Here is a 23,739-nt window from a genome sequence, read left to right on the forward strand (position 1 = left end):
CGTCATCAACAGCGAACCTCCAGCGCAACGCGCATCCTACCAGCTAACCCCCTCGTTCGCAACATTTTGACAATAGCGTTTCCCGACCGATTGGTGAGGGACTGTGTTTCCACATTGTCGATGGACTATTTTGCCAGCTGTTTTCTGACAAAATCATATCTCAAAATGATTAGCTATAGTCATTCAAAGAACCTGCTCTTTATGCAGAACAAAGTTGACTCAATGCAGCAGACGATCGACCACTGCTGAGTGAGCTCTATTCACAGATTAATTTACTGTCTACAGAAACAGCATGATCGGCAACTACAAGTCAATTCAGCAATACTGGGTACCCCTATTGACCCTGTTGCGTGAAAGATGATGTAAGTGGCAGTGGAAGTCACCTGATACCAAATATGACCCGAGAATGATGGCAGTGCAGGACTGGCACCGTTGTGTACACGCTTGCGGGTATCGGATTGCGCACTTTGTTATCTTTTTGTATCTGTTATTTTTTTATTATCTACTGGTCCGTCGGACCAGACAAAGTGAAAAACTAATGGTCCGCGGCAAAAAATCGATGGTCCCGGACCCTCGGACCACTGGATTTGCTCACCCCTGCAGTTCCCCGAAAAGCAACGTAAATCAGGGTTTTACATGACGCGCATTTCTGCGTCCTTTACGCATAAAACCGGACGCAGGACCCCTCAAAAACTAAACCACGCGTCCTTGGGACGCAGCAATATCTGTTGCTGGTGTACACCTTGCGAAGCTGCTGAACACGTAAAACACATCCCAGTAAACCTTACCGACCCCGTACTTTAACCCTTAAAGTGCCGCGTCGGTTTATAAACCGACACGGCATTCTCGCTCTCAGCGCCACGTCGGTATATAAACCGACAGTGATTGCGTTCTATGCTTATGCCTAACTTAGCTATGCATTGCCGAACTCAGCCAGAAGGAGGGTATTCCTGACCCTTTGAACCCAGTTTAGTACCATATAAGGACTAAAATAATGACATCATGCAGCCTAACGATCGAAAATTCCAGTAATTTATGCGAACTTTCTTCAAAAGAGGTCAGCGGTTTTCATGAATATTTAATCAGGTCTGCAGTTTCACCCGTACGCGGATACGGCCACAGTGCATTGAACGAAACACGTACGTACGTTTTGAAAGCTTTACCATGCCGTAGACACGGAAGACAACTATATTATGCCAAGCTACTGCCCTCTGGGTGATAGAAATGATAGATTTTACAGTTTTTTTGAGAATATTTTATGGAAAAATGACGCGATTTGGTGACCAAATCGATCGCGATAGTGAACTTCGAACGTATCCGGCGGCCAAGATGGCGGCACTGTGTGATGCCTAACTCTCGACATGGAACCCGAGGTTAAGGTTTTCGAAGTCCAAAACATGCAAGATTGAGAAATTTGTAAGGATTCGGTTAAATTGAAGTGTATTTTGTGAATTTTCAAGCGTTTTGACTGCCAAAAAGCCCCTTTAAACTGTTGATATTTGACCCTCCGGCCGTCCTGAAGCGAGACGGCCATAACAGTCGACCCGGTTTGTAAATGAAATGTAGTTGTTTGAACTGTTTACATTGCGAGACATTTCCTACGTGTTACGCATTTTTTTAACTGAAATAAACCGGACATGAAACTTTTTTCTCGATACTTAGTGGTTTCTTTCCATTTTGTGGCGGATTTTGTGGCGTGCTTGTCAAAAAAATGTGATCAAACTTGGCGAACGGATTGACTAGTATGTATGGTAGTACGAGTCCGTGACTCGATAAGCCACAGATAGTTACACACGCGTACGTGAATTAAACTAATGTAAGTTGGGTCAAACACCAAATTAATCGATAAAAAGGTTAGTGAAATGTGTTTTTGTCTTCAACTCTTCATTATAGTTATACAGGCGGTTCAAACTATACAGAGTCAGTTGAATATGCCCTATAGTGTGTGCATGTGTTGCACAATAGTTACCCCTCCATGTACAATATGGAACCTTGTTGTCTCTGTGTATGCAAATTAATACTAATTGAACACAGTGAAGACCATGGCATTGATAAACTATAAAACATTTTTGTGAAATAAATTGGGACCCCATATTTTGATGTAGGACTCCCATTTTCTAACACCAGGAGTCCCAGGGACTCTCAAAAGTTAAAAGTGATGTAAAACCCTGGTACGATCTAATATGTACACCATGAATAGGAAAGTCAATATTATACTGCAGTATTACTTTCAAAATAGAACCTTGTGTGTAAGCTGACTGCATTATTTATTTATGGAACATCAGTTCGTATTCATTTAATTAGAACAATCAGTATCAAACCAAATCTCTGATTGACCAACACCCAGACAACCAAATGACTGGTGTGCACCACAGTTCTGAACTTTGAGTAAATCGGGAATATGATGAAATTTTCTGGGGAATTAATGCTTTACAAATATAAGTCAGGGTTCGCGGTAGAGGTCGCCACAGTCGCAAAATGCGACTAAAACTTGATTGTGGCGAACAAAAACCCATCGGCAATCGCCACGATCTCAAAAGCGTGGCGACAGCTGATTTCTATAGTCGAAATTGATATAAAAACTAAACAGTCCAAATCTTAATGCTTTTCCACTGATATGCTAAAGACAACATAAAAAACTCTTTATTTAAAGCACTTACTTGAAATTGTAAAGGAAGACAAAATACAGAAAACAGTTTACATTACTTCTCGCGATCTCGATCTCCATGAACTGGCATTCCGATCACGTTGATAAGATAGACAACCGTAGCCAAAAGCAGCAAAACTCAGCGACGATTCCAAGCTTTATTGACACAGTATTTCATATCGCAGTATCAAATCAAATGATTACACAATCCCTGGATCAGCGACATTTTAGTGAAATTTCCACATTAATCATAACTTGAAAAAAGTAAACGTGAAACAAAGACGTCGTGTATACTGTCGATCAACAGCATAGTGTGAACCGTAAACTAACTGGCATGGCATGCATTGACTGCACATAAAAGCAAGTCGATGTTGCAATATCAAACGGTCTACATCTTGTGAAAACAACGACATAGCAGTGAAAGTTGTAATAGTCACCGGTATACGCGGTAAAAACTCTTCACTGATGAAAGGATAATAGCGTCAAACAAATGAAATTGCATATTTAGAGAAGGAAAGCCAACGTCGCATCGTGGCCTTGAGTGAGAATAACAATGGCGGATGTGCGGAATGGGACTATTCTATTTAGGTAACGGGGGTACGGAGGGACACAGATTCATGAAGGTACTGGCAAAACGTGCCATTTTCCTAACAATGCTCTCGCGGGAACTTCAATGTCTCATTGTTGTAACACCTTTTTAATAGTTTTTCTGATCGGAAAAGTAATTTTACTAACTGTAATGATCTATTATACGCTCATCACCTTTCTGTATCGGGGTTTAACTTGGGTAGGCATGTAAAGTAAAGTGAAGTAAGCCTTTATTGAAATCCTATCCCAATTGGGGATCTTGATCATAAAGTGCAATACAGGTTTTGCAAAATCAACAACAAAAGAGTATATATAGATGAGGATGTAACATGTTCATCAATATTTTACTCTTTTTCATTTTTATTTTGGTCTGAGTTCAAACAATTTTCCCAAATCACATAATGAAGATTTGACTGTTCTTGAAAAATGTTTATAAGGTCTTGTGTATCTCTGAATGTGTTTTTACAAATGTTTAGTTGACTTAAAGATCACGTCTACTGTCTGTGTAGCCTTTGCAGTGAAAAAAGAAACGTATAGTCTCATGTATCTCATATATATATATATATATATATATTATATATATATATATATATATATATATATATATATATATATATATATATATATATATATATATATAAGTGTGTGTATGCATTTATGAATGTATCACATCAAAAACTTGAAGACTGAAGCATGTTTCTACCAGCATTTAGTATGTGTGGCTAATGAAAGTTGTGTGTGGCTAATAAAATTAGGACCAAATTAGCCACACTCAGTAAGTGTGGCTACTAACTTGAAAATCCTACCGCTAACCCTGTAAGTACCAGGTGAATATACAAATGTTTTTAAGTCAGGCAAAGGATGAGCACTCAAATTCCTGGTGCATCAAATTTGCCTCCAAGGCCACATGTAGGTGCAAGGTTCACCATGACGGGATCAGTCACCCCTCTGCAATCTTTTTTTGGATATTAACATCCGAGCAAAAGAATGTATTTTTATGTAAATTGGTCTCCCTTCTGATTTCCAAAGCTATGGAGAGCAATGTAGTTTACCTAAAGAACACTGGGTTCAGTTTTCATCATGAAAACAGTGGTGTTTACTAAAGGGGCTTTCATAATCTTCTTGGAGCAACTGGACTCCCTAGGATCACCATGTTGACCTGTAGAATAGTTCAATGCGAGTCCAGTCTTGTTCAGTCTTGCCAACAATTGTCAGAGGCTACATTTGCCAGCACTGAGTTGCACATATGGTGTAAAGTGGTCTGTTGGCATGGTAACAAGGTTATCAGCTGTTGCAAAAGCTACAGACAGCCATGCTAACGTTAGGTACAACCTGACTTCCCAAGCTGTATACTGTATACTAAAGCATCCACAAAATGATTTGCCCAAAGACATTAGTACCCTAAGATCTTACTCAAACAAGTAAGTGACATAGGTGATGCGCTCACAACTGACAACTCTCCCATCCGACTTACGTTAAGTGACATGATGCTGTATAATTTATTCACCCCTCTCCCTAGCCCTCTTCGACCCCCAACCCCCTCACTCCAAGCGCATGGTATTACGTCTTGCTGAAAACTGTACTTCATTCCACACGACTTCCGTACCTTCCACTGTATCCATGGCCAGATAGACCACATCGATACCAGGGACATCTCATTGTGTTACCTGTTTCAAAATAAGGCACATGGGAATTCATGTATTACATGTACTGTTGCAGAGCTGGTGCTGGTTTATTTCGAAAAATTTGTAAAGTCACAAGTAGATAGAGTCTGAGATCATGAGTCACAGAGGGCGCACTACTTGTAGACCCCCCTCCCTCTTCCCAATTACCTCACAAGGTGATGACTTCAACCACCAATGTCTGCCCTCCCTTCCTTCCATCACCATATTGGGCAACATGATCTGTGACTGACAGTGCCACCCTGTCCCATTTTCCTGGAGACAAATATTGTTTTATGTCAAGTGCATGCTGCTGTTGATGGTGATGGTGGCCAGGCTGTGTCAACAAGTAATTGACATCCAATAAACAATATAATTACCCTAGGGACCTGTGAACTTCTATAATAACTGCTATTACCACCCTACTGTGTCAGAGTGCTTTGATCAACATTGAACTAATAGTACCCAGTGCAGTCAACTTCCTAATCTCTATTAACCCTTTTATTGCTATTATTTTTCCCGCAAAAATTCTAGTGCAACATTTTGCCAATTTTTATTAATTTTTTCATAATTATCATAATAATTTTGAAGCAAATGGACATAACTTTTCATTGCCTACAATTTTTAACGAAATAGCGGGAAAAATCTGAAAAAAAATTGTCTTAATCAGGAAAAAAATTATCTGCATTATATTTTTTAGATGAAAAACATTGACTTTGGCATTCTGAGGGTTAAAGTGATATTACCTGTCAATTTCGTCATTTTTGTCCTTTTGAACCAAAAATATGTTCTGTTCCTTCTCTCCAGAATGCATGCATGATGAAATAGAAAATGTCACATGTCGTTATTTACCACAAGATCAAAGTGGTTGTTGACTAATGATATTCTCGTCAAGGCTCTGGCATTCAGCTTCCAATGATAACATTGGGCATTGCACCAAGTTCATACAGACTGTGTTTTACCAGCGGGAGACATTTGGCATTTTGTAGTAAATCATTTAGAGAGGAGGACAGGCAACAATATTTTACATAAAATGCAAATATGGTTGAAGATACACACTGAAAGTTACCGCCATCCAATGTTTGTAGAACGTAGCAGAGCAGGTAGCTGTCTTTAAAGCAATATTCAGTGTCCCTACGCTGCTTGAAAGTCCTTGAAATTTTATGCATCCTGAACAGTCCTGGAAAAGCCATGGAAAACTGATAATCCACCCACAGATTTCAAAAAAATCACCAAGATGATCAGTCATGATATCTTAAAAATGATATAAAAAAATTGATATTTCGTAAGGTGATATCTGAAAAATGATATTTTGAACCTCATTAAGTCCTTGAAAATTCCTGAAAAAAATTTTTTAAAATCCTTGAATTTTCAGCTTTGAGAATGGTAGTGTTTTGCCCCTTCATTGACAATATTTTGGTTTTCTATGGTGATATGTGTATAAAACCCATTGGCTAATTGAGGATTATATTTCTGGTGCTTGTCTGGTTGTGAACTTTATAGTGTTATAATTTATATACAAGGTATTTTTATGCTGGTAGGAATAGAGTGCCAAGCAAATACACAGCATGAACATAGTCTTGTAGTCAGTCATTTTAAAGCAAATGTGAATCATGTCATTTTTTTTAGGCCAAAGACACGCCTATTTTATACGTACGCTTTCAACAAGTTGCATCGTAAGAGCAATTTTGGCGTTTCAGAGATGAGCGCAAAACGTTCAGAATATTTGTGGACCATAGAATGAAAGACATATTGAAACAGGATAGAATTCAAGGGGGTGAGGGTGCCCACTAAGCTTGATGTATGCAACATTGACTAAGGAAACGTCTCTTTGATGCAGGAACAGTTTACAGATTGCACATACCTGGTATAGGGTTTGGGGAGAAAAGTTTCCAGAAATTAAGAAATGTCGGCACTGAGATTGTATGCCATGTGGGATATAGATTGAAATGTAACTGATTTGAACTTACAGTTTACTTTTGATTTGGTTCAGTACACCATGTGTGCACTGTTTTACCTGTTAGCAGAAAAGAAAATTTCATTTTTCAGCAAAGTTTGGTAGTTGTAAATTGTGTAAAGGTGAAGTCACTATTGGCAGTGATCAAGGACGGTCTCTCTCTCCCTCTCTCTCTCTCTCTCTCTCTCTCTCTCTCTCTCTCTCTCTCTCTCTCTCTCTCTCTCTCTCTCTCTCTCTCTCTCTCTCTCTCTCTCTCTCTCTCTCTCTCTCTCTCTCTCTCTCTCTCTCTCTCTCTCTCTCTCTCTCTCTCTTATGTCATCATCTGTGTACTGTACTGAACATCCTATAATCATATTCAACACACTGCACTCACTGTCAGCCTCGCAGAACACTTGCTATGGCGGAACTGATCAGTATCTGAAGTCTTGATGTCCCAGGACTCTGTGCCACATGACATGCACTCCTCTGACCTGTACAGTTCCTTACCAAGCTGGGGCTTCCATCAAACAAGGAAATCAGTGTGACTGAGCAATGAAGTGTGAAAAGGTCGGCATGACCTCCTTTGAGAACGAAACCCTGGTGACTGTTCATTGCAACCAGTCATGTGACAGTCTTTAGAGTTTGAAGCAGCTATGGAATTTTTTCAGTTCCATTCTTTCTCTATCAGTTGTGTACAATGGCTTGTTTCAGAAATAAATGTCATTCGGTATGTGATGTTTACATTGTCTTGCACAATTTGAAGCTGCGAACAGGGATGTAGAAAATTTTGGTTACATGTGACAAAAATAAAAGTATAGGCGGTTACAAGTGATGTGTGAGCGCACAAAGTTTGTGCAAAATATCTTGAATTTTTACCGAAACTAAATTTTCACAGCCGGCAAATTTTAGCTAACTGCCAGTTGTTTTTGCCGGCTGCGGATTATTTTCTACATCCATGGCTAACTGAATGCCGGCGGGACTGTTGAGTATGTCAGAAATGGAACCTTTAACTAGACTATTGACATAGACACTGTGTACATGTACAAGTAAATGTGAAACGTGACATAGCGGAATAAAGAGAATCAAAAATAACCCTGTGATGAATAGGAGCGGTACAGGTTATACTCATTCACAGCGACTAATTCATGTTGTAGGCAGGGAAAAGTGCAGTTACCTAGCCTTGATACGACCTTGGGAGAGGTCAAACTAAGCTTGTATGCCGGTACTGTGAATTGAATGAAATTATCGACCGCCGCATTTTCCTATGATGAGGCTCATAGTCAGAGGTGCACCTGTAATATCAGTGTTACCACCTTTTAAAAATTGTCTTTTTTTTAATGGCAATTTTCAGGCTTCCAGTTGTCCTGCTGTCATATGTCTTTGTAATCTGCAGTCTTGGCAGGTTTTTGGTGGTTTCCTATGGACCTGGCTTGCCCAGGTGAGGTATCAGCCATTTAAGTCGAGACATATTCCAGAATTTTTTATAGTACACTAAAAGAGTGGCAAATGCTCTCAGTTTCACTCTCTCTCCTTTGTCTCACCTCTGAATCCCGTCGTAAATTAACACCAATAAGCAGTCCACCATATGTGTGTACGTGCGTTTGCGTGGGTGTACGCTGCAGTGTGCAGTGATATCGAGGGCTGTAATTCCATTGACAGTGTGCCTGCAAGTACAGGGATTAGTTGAAATAACACCAACTCAATAAAAATGCCAGCGTTTGTATTGATTTCAAATCAAGGCTTAACAATGATGGGGTGGCGTCATCAAACTTTACGCCCTGAGATGTCAGAAATAGCGGTTTGTCGGTCGGTCATCTGTGCTCCATAGTGGTCCTAAACTGATAAAAATTTCATTTCAACATTTCAAGGTTCAGTTAAGGAACAATAGCAATTTTTAAGAATAGTTTGTTTGATAGTACCGTACGATATATTGTTCTGTAAAACAAGTCAATTTTCTTTGCCTTTCCTTCCCATGTTGAAATCCAAAGTACTTAGTTTCCTTGGAAATTCAATGGATATCAAGGTGGTGTACACTTCAAAAGTGAAAGACTAAAACTTTTATTCGAACTTTCCTCAAGGCATCTTTCAACCATACTCTTTTCAAAGTCAAGAATAAAAATCAGGGGTCACTGTGCAAATTTTGGTACTAGAGAAAAAAATTACCCAAGATTTACCGCTTTTTGAAATTCAAAATGGCTGCCATTTCTGTACTAACTCTGTTGAGAAAAATAAAACTTTTATATTTTTGAAAAATAAACACGGTGAAATTTTTTTTACACCAAGAGCTTTAAAATGAGCCCCACAAGTGGTAGATCAGAAAAGAATTGTAAAAGTTTTAAGAGGCCGAATATCTGTGCCTGAGGCACATTTTTACATAAATTAGGAGTATGACAAAAAATTTAATTTTACGTATAGGAAAGTGCTGGGTAAGAGTAAGACTTACTATAATGAGAGAGAGTTGAACTTAAAGTTCTGGATAGCTTGTCAGTGAAGATTGAAGTGATATTCATGAACATTTACTCAAAGTAATATGGAGGATGTTCTCATAGCTGCTCTCTATATCTGATCAAATACCTCACATTTATCAACAGTTCTTTCAATACTGTTCTCTTGTCTTTCCCTCCCCATGAGTAAAATCCAGGGACCTCCACTCAAATATGTGGTGAGGTAAACTATTTTGAATTTAGTACACCTTAAGGAATTATTCATTTTTGGTAAAACAATACGTTTTGTAGTCTATTTTAATTGTGATATTCAAATTACATCCCCAAAGAGCTGACACAGATGATAGAGCAACAAAAAATAGATTATTTTCCTTGAATTTGAAATCAGTTGACAGTTCCACTTCAAATTGCATAGGAAATGGAATATCGAGAAGCTCTTGTCGGCTTTTATTATCATTGTCTCCTTGGTCAAGTTAATCAGCCCCATGTAGGATTTTATTTTTGATCTGAAGATAATACCGTGCTGTTTTGCATAACAAAAGGTATGGCATTGTGCTGGCTGAACTGTGAAACAGGTCAACGACCCTTGTGTCATTGAATTATACAATAATCGAGCAACTGGGCCCTCCGAATCAGCCTCAGGCTTGTATTCAAATTCGTTGAGAACAACAAAACGTGAGGAATTCAGGCTTGGAGGGAAATAACAGGCCAGGTAGTGAGTTAGCACCTGTGAAATAGTATTCCATGGGATTCATTGAGGAATGAGTGTGTACTTCCTTGAAGAAAAAGAAATAAATCAGTAAAGTGAAAAACTATAGCGCTGGAAGACATAAACAGCAGTGTAAGTTTACACAGGCTGTTGTCTTAGCCCAGCTTTTAGAGTAAATATGTGTGATAATGAATAGACAATGATGTGATGTTGAATCGGATTGTGGATCAGTTACCGCTATACTTTGGCAAGGTTTTGCAGAAATGGTGAATAACATTTCCAGTAGTTGTGGAGGGTACGTTTCATGCAATAAATGAAAAGTTTCTGAAACTGCCGGCATAATTTAGGTAAACCAATGTTAACCAAGCACAAAGTATTGTCAAAGAATATATTGTTCAACAGGTTTTCATCATGTGACCTATCACACTCCCCATCATTGGTGTTTGTTTAATTAACCCCTACCACCCTCTTTCTTAGTAGGAGGGCCTGATGTAGCCACCTATAACTGCAGGGAGGGGAAGGGGGGGGGCTGCACCAAAGTATTGGTAGTGGATGGGTACAGTTGTCCTATTGGATGTGATTGACATACTGGTTTCTGTGTGTTGTTTTGACATTGATAGCCCTGAGACAGGTGGCCAAGTCCCTATAACAGGGCCAGCACTTGTGCGGTTATTTTCTGAGATTAGCGAAGTCAATGGGACAGGAAGAGATCCTTCTTGCCAGAGTGACACTCAGAAACTGCCCACTTGACGTAGCTTTGTTCTGTTTTGCCATGATTTTAACACTGTAACATCACATAATGTCCATGGGTAATGATATAGTGATATTTTATCAAAAACCGACTTCTCTCAAATGTAGATTTCACACACGCTCTGTCCAATAAAAATGTTTCCAGGGCATATATTTACCAATGCATATCCTGATTCAACCCCTATTTATTAGTGTTTTGACCCAAACGCATCATTGAAACTATTATACATGCCCCTTAGCTTGATGAAAAGAAAGTCCAACAGATCAAACTTTGTCTCTGTGTCTGCTAAAATACAAAATGATGATCTGTGGTCTTGTAGAAAATAATTGCCGTACAGCTGCTGCAGTAAATTTATTGCCATCTTTGACTTTTTCCGTATTCCTTGCTGAATCCACTTGCCAGCGCCCAAGTCATTCCTCTTTCACTGAACAATGAGAGCGAGTGTGTGTGCGTGTTTACCATGACAGGAAAACACTTGTAAATTACCCGTGATGGCATTTGTTGTCATTGGAAAAGAAAATTATCCCAAGTACCAATGGGTGACCGATGACTTGAAAAACAACTTTTAAAATGAACAGTGCCCACTGTGTCTTGAGGTGTCAGAGGGAAAGAAGAGTTTTATTTCGTGTATGAAAACATGGTGCCTGTTTACTCAAAGCTTCTGTCTCCTCACTCATTGCCAAGACTGTCCTTGACTGCACTCACCGCTGAGCTGTCCCTTGAAGGTCGGCGGAAGTCCTGAAACGAAATATCTGGCAAATGTTCCGATCATATGATAATGGCATAGTTATTGAAAATAGGAGGGAAAAAATTAGAATTCAATGTTAGGTCAGTGGTTGTTTACTGACAAAAATACGGCTCCCAGTGAAGAGCATGACCAGTAAACAGCCCTGAAAGTGCAAGGTCGTGCTTTGTTTTATGGGCCGACTTGATTGAATAATCTATCCACAACATTGCTTCGTTTTCCATGAACTGAATTTCCAGCATAGCTAGCAGTGGTTCTTTTTATTGCACAATTCTGAACAGCTGGAGTGAAGGTCTGTGCATAGGTTTATAGCCAAACATTAAGAGTGACCTAAATTTAAAATGCCAGTTGCTGTAAACTTTTGACAATTATTTTGCAATGTTTGTTTTGTATGTTAAATACAGTGTCATTATCTTGTTCTGCTCCCAAAACCATGCTGAGATACACAGTATTCAGCTTGTCAACACAGCCTGTACATGTGAAAACTGCATTGTTATTGTTGACAAGTGAATTCTGGTCCAGACTAGAATTCAAATGTAAACAATAACAGTTGCATTCTAAGTATAAATGCAGCGTTGACAAGCTAAACTGCTGGTGTTTCAACATGGCTTTGGGAATAGAACAAGAACTTGACCTACCATTTGATCTACAAAACAAAATAATAAGTCAGTAGACGTTACAGCTACTGGCTCTTTCAAACATGATAAAACATGCAGAAAAAGGGAGGTGAAATTAGTCCATACTCTTGCTGACCAATCACTGCACTGCGCTGTTCTGAAAGCCCCCAAACCACAGAATAACCTACCAGGTTTTGTAACTTAAGAAGGCCAAGTGGTTAAAAGCCTAGGAACTTCACCACTTGTATGTTATTCAGCATGTCAAATAGAGTTCCTAGGTGTACACCTCGTCCCTTGTCGAAATAACCAGTATTTTGCTTGACGATACCAAAAATACATGTCACACATGCAGTGTTATTACTATTTCAAACTGCCCTGGTGCAAGTACACTTTTAGATTTTACAGTCAGCCGCGTACAGGCAAAAAAATTTCTCATATTTGTTTTTAATCAGAGGTGAGATTTAAAGGGGCAGGGTTTCTTATCAGCTTTATCTCTGAGAAAATTGACTAACTGTTCACAAATTTCAAAAGATAACAAAGGACTAAAATGACATAAACGGTCAATGTCAACTACCACTGATGTGAGAACCAGGGATCGAAGACTGCCCGTTTCACTCATGTACATACAGTAAATGCAGGTCATGATTCGGTATAGGAATGATTTTGCGTGAGTAAAGTGAATATTCAAAGTTAACCTATCCAGACTTGAATTTTATTAACAATCAAAACACGTCGCAGGTACATACATACACAGTGTGTGTTGACAAGCTGAGTAGTCAGTACATGGTATTTTAACACCCTTTGTTGAGTTAGAGCAACAAACTGCCGTAAAACAAAGTGAATTTTAAAACATTGATAACGCACACCATTGTCTGCTACACTGGAAGTGCTTTTTATTCTGAGAATTGTATGTTTTATGTCTTTTTTAACGGAACTAAGTGGTTTGAGTTCTGTATTGCACTCGGTGAAAGGTGTCAAAGTACAGGGATCTTTACCAATCTGGTTGTTTCGTTCTTGTTTCAGTTATTTGCACATAAAATTGAAGAATTGCAATCTGTTGTTCCTGTTTTATGTGTCAATTGTATTGTCTATTTTTGCAAACTAATTTCACCCTTTACCGGTAAGTGCCAAAGTCAATTTTTGTCGCCTTTAAAAATATAGCGCAGACAATTTTTTACAGATTGAGACTTTTTTCTGATTTTTTCCAACATTTTGATCAAGAACTGTAGCATAATGAAAAGTTATGTCCATTCGGTCCAAATTTTCATAATGATTACAAAAAGATTTATAAAAATTGGCAAAATGTTGCACTAAAATTTTGGAGTGAAAAATTACAGCATTCAAAGGGTTAAAGGAACACAACTGTATGTACTGGGAAGGTATTTAGTGGAGTGCTTTATGATTTCACTTCCTTGTAAGTTGATCCAAGGGGTGAAATCAAAATCTTTCTTTCCATTCTCTCAACAACCTTTAAGGTAGTTTGCGCCTCAAAAGTGAAAGACAAACTTTTGCTCAAACTCTTGAGGAATCTTTCAACCGTTCTCTTTCAAAATCAAGATTAAAAATCGGGGATCACCGTGCAAATTTTGGTACTAGGGAAACAACATGAGATTTACCGATATTTTAATTCAAAATGACCGCCATCCCTGTGTTAACTCTATGGAGAAACGTAAAATTTTCGAATTTTCGAAAAACTAAGCTGGTGAAAAGTTTTCTTACAACAAGAGCTTTAAAATGAACCCCCACAAGTGGTACATCAGAAAAGAATTGTAAAAGTTTGAGAGTCCGAATATCTGTCACTGAGGTACATTCTACCTTAAGGTGAAAATTGATGACCAGTTGAGGTAGAGTAACCATAATGATAGCATCTGAATCACAGTCCTTCAGGGTACTGTGAAAACCCCTCTCTACTGAACCAGTCTTGATCACAAAAATAAGAATTTTTTCTCTGACACAATGTGCGTACCATTTAATATTGTACTTCCTATTTCTGCCTACATCGTATCAGCATTATAATTGGTTTAGAATGGTCTCTCTGACCTTTGAACTTTTGCAAAGTCGCACCCAGACACCAAATAATGCTCTATTGTTGCGAAGAGAGACCCAGAATTTGAATTTAGTTTCTGTTTCACTTTGAGCTGCAGGGTATGATCACCCTACGTTTTTTTTGTGGAGTTGTAGAAACGTTGTTTTGCTCCTAATCTGGTCGCAGTTTCAGTTCACAATGTTATTCGGTCATGTTGCCGGTAGCAATCAGCGTGATATTCATACCTCATTTTATTTTTAAGCAGCAAATTTGATACATATCTCACATTGGCTAGGCTATTTTTGCTTCACCAGGAGTTTTATTTTTATCATTTTGGTTACTGAGGCAGGTTTACATGTTGGCTATATCAGAAGCACAAAGTATGCGTGGTATATACATAGAATGTATGCGGAGTCATTGGTTGAATGACATTAAGATATAAATATTCAAATGGTGATTTTTTGAAGTCATTGTGGAGTTAAAAAGGTCAACAATGAATACTTTTCATCGAAGTATAAGAAGTTTGCCTGTTTCATGGTTAATCTTTCCTCCAGGACTTACAGAAATGCTTGCCAATTTGCTTTAAGAACAGTAAGATATGTACATCCTAGTATAAAATATGTATCATTAATGAAAATTAATTAATATATTATTGAAACTCTTTACCAAGAAACAACTGAAAGAAGATATTTCACCACTGAAAGTAATTGCATTTTGAAATAAACTTAAAAATTTTCATTTGAAAATATTATCAGCAAGGAGAATAATCCCATATTGTGTCCTTCATTTGCTTGTGATCAGTGTTACCCTGGATTTCAGACATAAGTGCAAAAATGTCCAGCTCAGCTGTGTGTGTCTGTTGACTCAAATCAGCGAGCAAACACGTAATTGTCCTGAGAATTTGCTCAACAAGTTTACCAAGTGAAAATAGGGGATGATAACAGAAGCTGGCAGAATTTACGTTATTTATATTTTTCATCTGACATGCTGGTCAAAATCTTTGCGCAGAAGGTCGGTGACTTGTGTTTGGTGATACAGATAAAAAAGCGTCGCAGCAACTTCATCACATAAAAGGGAAAACTTATTGATGGCCTGAGGTACTGTCACATGAGTCGCAGTAGATCAAAAACCCCTCCCCTCCCTACTGCTCCCCTTACCTCACGTAAATGAAAAAAGTGCAGTGTTGGTGTCAACCCACAGTGTGTGTAAAATGTAATAATTTTACGGAGCTTTTTTGGCACTAAATCCCTGGCCATGTGGCATTATCAGGTAAATCTGTGTTACCATGGAGCTCTGTTTCATTGCTTTTAACTCCATACAATATTCAGCAACTAAAACTAGGGAAAACTCTAAAAAAGGAAAAATTGCAGTCACCATAATAAGCGCCATAGTTGAAATCACTTATCGAACTAAGATCAACCCCCCTCCCCCCTTACTGGAAGAAAAGGATTTTGCTGTTTGAATTTCTGCAGCAGTTAGAGATTGTTCCGAAGGAAGAGTTCTTGAATTTTGAACATTTTGTGTCCGACTTGTAAAACCATTGGTGAAATGCTTACAGCGTATATGAGAGTGATTTAGAATTTTTATTTCTCTCTCTCTCTCTCTCTCTCTCTCTCTCTCTCTCTCTCTCTCTCTCTCTCTCTCTCTCTCTCTCTCTCACACACACAACACACACACACACACACAGGTGTATGATCTGATTTGTTGCATTTTAATGGACATTAAGGTGGGAAATAACTGCTCTCTAAGTTATTTAAGTTTCAATAGCCATAAACAAAAGTGGCTGTCAAGGCTGATGTCAAGGTCACTATTCAACTGACATACCAAGCCATTCATAACAAACTATGCACACAACTATGTGGGCTTTGATGAACTAAAAACACCACACTGTCCTATTTCTATAGCAGCCTTTGTTTGACATGTTTTAAATCTTTCCTTGAACTCAATAGTTTGAAAAAAAAATCTGGACTTTGCCGGTAGTTAATACGATTCACTTTTCAGTGCTGAAGTAATTTTCTTCTTAACTTGTTCAGAGTTGATCATGGAGAGGCAAGCAGAATATTTTCGAAAGTTTGAAAATACACTTGCCACACCTTTTGGGCGGGGGAGAGCTTAAAATATGGCATGACAGTGTTGCTGTTTGTGGGGAAAAAAATGCACCACCGATGAGTAATACTTGTCAAAATTATAGCATTATACTAGCGGTGAAAATTTTACAGTTTTGAACTGAAATGGTTTCTGTGAAGTTCAGGCAAATAATATGAACCCAAAGATGTTTTCTTGATGCAAATAAGTACGAGTTTGACAAACAATCAGTCCAACTATAAAAATTTAAGTTGTCATTGGAGCGCTGGAGATCACTGCAAAACTAATCATAAACAGAGGGTTTTGTGAACAAAGGAGGCTGCGTTCAAGAGCGTGAACTTAGACACTTAATTATTATCAGAAAACACCGGTGTTTCAGCAACTTACTTGTTGCCTTCTTTTAACCCTTTCACCACCATGGTTTGTCCCAAATCCATTGTTTTCTATGGTAAAGTTGGACCTGTATACAGGGAACTGGGGGGTGAAAGGGTTAAACCATGTCATTGCTGTCGCTTCCATGGGTGAAGTCCACCTTTACCATTTCAAGGGCTTCACCACGACGAAGTAGGACGTAAAATTTGGAAATCACTCACATCCATGTGGCGACCATCATTGCTTAATATGTGACATGAACAAAAGCATGTTTAGTTAAAAAAATGTTTTAAAAAATATGTGTTTTCACCCCTTTTGGAAAGAATCCATGACCTGGAACAATTTCTTTAAAGTTTAATGACATAAACCTCTGTTTTTTGAAAATCAACATTATGAAAAATGTTACATTAGCCTGACTTTACTTTGTACTAACTTTGCCCTCGGTCTCGATTATAACCTTTTACCCCTTCCATTCCTTTTGTAGGTCCGACCTGTCCATTGATAATTACAGGGTTCTACCAATGACTGGTTGTTAAAAGGGGTAAGTCATAAATTTCAAGGTCTTTTATCTCCTACTCTTTTGCCAGCCTTTTCTCCTATCTGCCCCTAAAAATAACTCTGACATTTTTCATGTTCCTCTTTGTGCAAAGCCAGGAATTCATCAAATGCCATGGCCACTTTTGTCAAGGAAATAATTTGGATTCTTTTGTAGAGGGAAGAAAAAACAATAGAAAAAAAATGTGAATTTTTAATTTTCAAAAACCCTCAAAATTTTTTAGCCTATTGCTGTGAAGCACCAGACAAAAAAAAAACAAATATGACTAGGCTTTTGTTTTAAATTTTAGCTATTTAATGGCGATAAAAAAAAGAGAACTTGATAATAAGTACATCAAGAGAATTGATTGCTTATATAAGTCTTTATCATGGGAAGTAAAGAGTATATAGAAATTGATTGTGCTCAGAGAAAAAAGTTGCAGTAATGACTGTCTACTTAGGAGAATTGTAGTTGGTGATCCTGTGGTATGAATTCTGCCGTTTATTACTGGCAGTGTTGTTTGTTTTTGTTTCTGAAATTTTGAGCAAATGTGAAATGTCTGGGAGTTGATGTCTCATTGCCCTGTGTTTTGGGTGTTGTCGGTGAGATTGCCGTTTTTTGCATTTTTTGGAGGGAGTGGTCGGTGTTGTGAGATTGATAGACCTAGATAATGTTATGTATTATGCTCAACCACTCCAAATCGGAGAGACAAGCCCCGCCCACTTCTACTCAGGGGCCATTACGTATGGCAGGCTGAGTGATGGGAAAGACAGGTCAGCTGATAGCAGTCATGACCTTGCAACAGCAACCCTGGTTGGCTGGCCTGGCCAGGCGCTCTATTCAGGAACCCACCAGCCAACCAATCATGTGCGTCGTATGGCGGTGTTGGTCGGAATGATTAGAGCACTATGTATGTAATGCAGTCTTAGGCGTGCTGTCGAACACAGTAGGATTTTTTCCCCTCTATCACTGCCTTTGCCCGGTCTCCATAACTTGGTATGAAGAGTTGTATCGTCACTGCCACTCGGCCCGCAAATGGGTTCCGGATCCTAGTGCCAGGAATGGACAGCTAGAACATCTTCCTCCCGGCAGCCTGTCCTTCTCCCAGGAATTATATATATATACTCTCAGGATTTTTGGGTTTTTTTTTACACTGGGAGTGTGTTTGTGGTCCTTCTTCTCCGCTGACAAGTCCGAGAGGAAACGCACACACACACATACGGACAAGGCGATTGTGTTCCGAGGGGGTTTTTGCCGTACCTCGATGGTCTTCCAGCAGCAGATAGACACCCAGGATATGTCTTCCAGTTGCAGAGTCCTGTGGGTCAAACGTGATATGGTTCCCTATATTCCTGAAGACAAGAATGCCAGCAAACAGAGAGTCATGAAACGTAGGTGACAGCTTTATCTCTTACATGTTTTCTTTTCAATATACCCTGTCCTTACCCGTGTAGTGGGTGCGCAGTCCCAGTTGTTTGATCATGGGGTTCTTCTATTGAGTGGTGGGTTCACTGTCTGATCCGTACAGACTGTGCACTTCGACAGATTAACCCCACAAAAACAAACCAAATTCAGTCCCGTCAGCTCGTCATTCCAGCTCCATTTGAAAGCTAGCATGCCAAAGATCGTTGCTTGGGGGGTGTAAGTCTCACCACGTTCTCCACAAGCAGGGTAACCATCAAAACAAGCACATACTGTGTCATCTATGATCTACGCAGACAGTGGATCATGGCCGGCCGGCTTGTCAACAATAGTGTCTGCGCAGTCTATCACGTCCTTAGTTTACATTCCCTCACGATGTCTACAACATCTACATCTATGTCTGTCTGACTTTTAAATTTGACACAGCCTTAAAATTTCGAATGCAATTCTCTTGCCCCCTTTTTTTGCTACATTTTACCTCAATTGATGGCAGACTATGTTTGGTTTGCATTTTGTTACATTGTGACAACATACCCTCTGTCTGGTAACAGGCCAGCCACAGGAACTATGCTTTGATACTCAGAGTGTTGTGTATCCCTTCATTTAAAAGTCGCTTTGCCATTCATTACCGCTGACCCCCAGTGTTCGTCTGCCCTAACCCTATTATGTGAACACAACTTTTGTACAAGAGATTACTACTGCTCCACAGGGTAAACAACCCATGAATGGAAGGGGCTTCTGCGACCTTTTTCAGTGGGTGTTGACTGTTAGAGTGGCGCAAAAAAAAAGGAAAAATGTAGTTCATTATATAACTTTATTTGTATTTTCTCTGAACTGTTAGTTTATAAGTAGGATAAAAACACTCATTCCTTTGTTGTTTTGGAATTCAGAGTCAGTGATTGCTGTTTTTGGTGAAGTTGTTATTTTTTTGTTTTTGTTTCTGTGCTTACATTTTGTAAACGACATGTGAAGTAAACACAGCCTGTCTGTCTAGGCGGAACTTGTATGTGCTGAAGCGAGACATGGCCCTCTCTCTGTCCCCAGTTGATCATAATCCGTATGTTGGGGGGAGGGAGGGGATAGTGGGATATAACAAAAGACAGAAATATCCTATCATGGTATTTTACTTGTTGCATCATCCATACATGCTTCCTTCTCTTACATAATGTGGGATTTAGAAAATATACCTTTAAAAAGCAGCAGTCGTCAATCTCAGCTCTGATGCGTGCATCATTTGACATTCACGGTTCCTGTTATTTTTGCTCTCCTTTGAAAGTTAAGTTGCACTCAGTTTGTAAATTTGCTCAGAGATAAATCTGATTAAAAAAACCCTGGCCCTTTTAACATAATGCAGTATCTTCTGTGTTTCCTCTGGTTTCTGAAATTTTTTAGTAAATTTACGAATTTGGTATTGAAACTTTTTGTAAATTTTGAAATTTATAAGTAAACTCAACCGTTCCAATACGGAATATCATTCAATCAAATTCTAATTAAGTACCACTGTGCTTAGAACTATTTTGAGGTTTGGGGGCCTTCAGCTCTCAATCAACTAGCTGCTTCCTTGCATTCGTATATTTACGAATCAACAATGAAAAAAATTAGTAAATCATCTAAAAAATTAGTAATTTTACGAATTTGAGAGTGGCAGCGGAAACACAGTAAGTTGCACTCAGTTTGTAAATTTGCTCAGAGATAAATCTGATTAAAAAAACCCTGGCCCTTTAACATAACTCAGTACCTTATGATAGTCACTCTGAAAATATCAAGAAGTGGCCGTCTATCTGTTGATCGGTGGACGGAGTTCCGTTGTCCTGATCACATCCACAGTGCCTGGTTACAGTGGACCCACAGCTGGGCAACAGGCTGTCACTGCTGTATTCAGACTGAAAGAAAATTATGCAAAGGTCTTGACAGAAAGTGGGTCTCATAAGTACATTATGAAAACTAAGTAGGGATTATTCTGTGATCACAATATGTGTGACACCTTGTTAATTATTGTATGTTTCCTTTTTAATTAGCAAGTCCTTTGTATTTTGGAAATGCTGTTCGCTCATGTTTGTTTATGTTTTATATTTTTAGCAAATTCGAATTTTTTGATCAAATATTTTGATAAATCTAGGATTATTATAATATATTGAATGCATATGTGACAGTATAATTATAGATACCATTTTGTGAGGACATTTTGATGAATATCAGATTGAATTGAGGTTGACAAATTTGGGGTTCAGAATTCCGTTTTTAGAAATAACACCAAAACACAATATTCCAACATTTACTGCCTCCTACCACATTGGTGGTGGTGACATTGTGTTTGAAGGTCACAGTGACATCATTTGTCATTGTGGCCATTCTGAAAAAGTTCCAAAAAAACTTGGAAACAAAGCGATACCAAGGCTGTAAATTGCCAAATTTTAGAATACAATGTCAGCACATTACGCATTTGTTCCAGTACATCCCAAAATTATTTTTAAAAAAATACTGATTTCATTCAAATGAAAAACACCTTCAATATCCCTCCTGTTTTGTCCTTGATAGTGTGTTTAACCGTTCGAGTGCCAAAGTCAATTTTTGTCGTCTTTACAGAATATACCCCAGTAAAAAAATTTCAGATTTTTACCCAAATTTTGATTAAAAATTATCAAAATAATGACAGAAAAATTCATAAAAATTGGTAAAATGTTGTACTGAAATTTTGATGGGAAATATTATAGCACGTAAAGGGTTAAAGAAGGACACACAGTAGAAAGTGTCTTTAATTTACCAGAATTATTGCATGCTGGAGCAACAACAAACCAAATAAAATACATACCGAACAAAGTATGGTAAATAGCAGACAAATAGCAGCTATATGAGACCTCTTGTCAGATAGAAATAACCTTCATTTTCTATAAATATGGCCCAGCATGGATATGAATAGCGCTGCTGTCTCTCACCTGACCTTATGTTTCAATCTGGCCCTTATGTCTGCCCGGAGGCTACATTATTCAGTCAGCTCAAGTACGCAGTGTCTGCCGTCCACTGAAATATGCCACGTTTTATTGCCCTTTAAAAAAGTCAGGCTTGCGCCAGCCCCATTGAGTCCCTCATAGCCTCTAGCCTGTGTTTTTCAAAAAGAAAGCCAGCCCGTGTCGAATGACCCACTGATATACATATCCGTAGCAAGAGTTTTGCCGTTGTTCAAACAAAATAGGATGACTTCCACAATCTTTCCTAGGGTATGCTGCTAAAAAATACCTGTTTATCATAAATGAGATGTGGCCTTACTTCAACTCTGATGGAAACACACCACCCCACCCTTACACGACCTACAATGGTATCACCTACTTGAGCATCAAAATACAAAGCTATTGCTTTGAAGTATGGCGATAAATTGCAGATAACACAAAGTTTGAAAAAAACATTACAAATTTAGATTGATTCTCTTCACTACATAACAAGCTGGTCTGCAGACTTTCAGAATCCTACTGAAATCAATATAAAAACTTAAACAAAAATTTGTTCAAACTTGTCATTTAGTATGTGCACAGATGTGCCCAACCTTTCTAGTCAGTCGGGCAGTGTGATTTTTCCTGACATTTCATACAAGATGGGCCGTCATCACATATTTTACAATTAAAGCTTGGTCAAGCAAGTCATAAAAAAATCGTCTGCAACCTTCAGAAATGTTAAGTATCCTCATCACGAGTTTAAAATGGCTTAAATACATTATTTAAATTAAAAAAAAAAACGGTCCAACGTGGAAACATTTTCAATCACCATGTACAGATGACCTGGAGTTCATAGCACAGCAGAAAGATCTTAAGAACATAGGACTTATGAATACTGAAGCCTGAGCGGCTATTAAAAAAACAGCAAAGCAGTAGGTTTTGAGTCAGCATGGGTGCAGAGCTTAAAGTGTATGAGAGCCCCTATCTAATACCCTACATATAGACATAGACATGTGCACACATATAGACATGTACTCAGTCAAATGCACAGACACACTATTAAGTATTATTGTCACATCTAAGAAAATTTGAACAGATGTCCCTATGGCTGATGTATTATCTTTTAAAAGATGAATTATGAAGCAATTAAATCACCCCAAAAAACGATAAGAAAATAGCCAGTAAAGCTGCCTCAGCTGTTACCCATGGCTCAAACAGAGTTCCGTTATTAAATATATCCTGTATTCATTTCACGGAAAATGCCTCTTTTGTTCGTAAACTGCGGCCTTCACATCTCACCGGGCAGTCGATAGCTGCACAAACCTATCAGTGGTGAAGATATCGGCCATGGTGAGATGTTGAGGATTGCTATCAAACTGAGGACGTTGCTATAAAGATTATGGCAAGAAAATGTGATGTCCTCGTGCAAATTATTATCCACATGATTTTCAATTTATATTTTGTGCCCATCAGCACCTGTCAGTGAGTGAACCCCTCTCACCCCCTGTCCACCTACGATGTATTCAGCCACCTTATTGAAAAGAAAAGGGTTGAACCAAAAGAGGTGTGTGTGGGGGGGGGTTGATGTCAGACTGGTAGCATTCAAGTCACAGTATACAAGTTTTCTGTCGTTGCAAAGCAGGAAACATTCCTAGAAACAGTGGTATCTCAGTGTTTGCTTATTGGGAATAAAGGATGTAAAGCCATACAGTTGCCAGGGAATTTTTCTAAAAAAAATATCATAAATTCCTAAACATGCTTTGTTGCATATTTGTTTTGTCAACAGGGTCATAATGATTATTGTGTATTTACTGCCTATAATTACGATAATTTTGGAAAACCTGTTCTTTGTCAGCAAGTTTTTTTGTAATGGTGAATTCTGATGCTAAACACTAAAACAAGTGTGTATCTCTGAATACAAGGGATCAGCAAAGTGTGTTGTTGGCTAGAGTTCATCAGGACCGATAATTACCCAGCTCGGCTGTATATGCTTGTCCAATGGTACTGCTGTTGTTTTGGTAGTCCTGAGTTACATGCTCTATGAGCCATACCTGAACATCAGTGGACCCGTTTTCCTGATGGTATCAATCACTGCCAGTCAAAGTGTGCCTGTGGAGATAAATAAAGGTACCCCATAGGACAGTGTAGAGATGTATTGTAGCTGAGCATTGGGCCTAGCGTAATTCAGTCTTGCCAGTTGGGTGGTAGTGGATTTGTGTGCATTAGTCTGAAGGACATGAAAAAATTGGAAATTTTAGGTCAAAGCAACAA

At 38.6% G+C, this 23,739-nt stretch overlaps 1 protein-coding gene across 3 annotated transcripts in view; it reads left to right on the forward strand.

The window, feature by feature from the left end:
- Window positions 1-23,739, forward strand: part of LOC139129890 (dual specificity tyrosine-phosphorylation-regulated kinase 1A-like) — a 107,167-nt gene that overhangs the window by 21,882 nt on the left and 61,546 nt on the right. Inside the window, exon 2 of one of the 3 annotated variants that reach the window (XM_070695578.1) lies at window positions 17,066-17,122. The exons of 1 other annotated variant lie outside the window; for it this stretch is intronic. Coding sequence is in view for 1 of the 2 variants with exons in the window: in XM_070695581.1 (XP_070551682.1) it covers window positions 18,381-18,507 (127 nt within the window). In the remaining variant the exon portion in view is untranslated. Of the gene's footprint in view, window positions 1-17,065; window positions 17,123-18,037; window positions 18,508-23,739 lie in introns of those variants that run through there. One more of the 3 variants, XM_070695581.1, reaches the window with a different exon arrangement.

This window comes from Ptychodera flava, chromosome 3 (genome assembly GCF_041260155.1).
Source record: "Ptychodera flava strain L36383 chromosome 3, AS_Pfla_20210202, whole genome shotgun sequence".
Lineage (NCBI taxonomy): Eukaryota > Metazoa > Hemichordata > Enteropneusta > Ptychoderidae > Ptychodera > Ptychodera flava.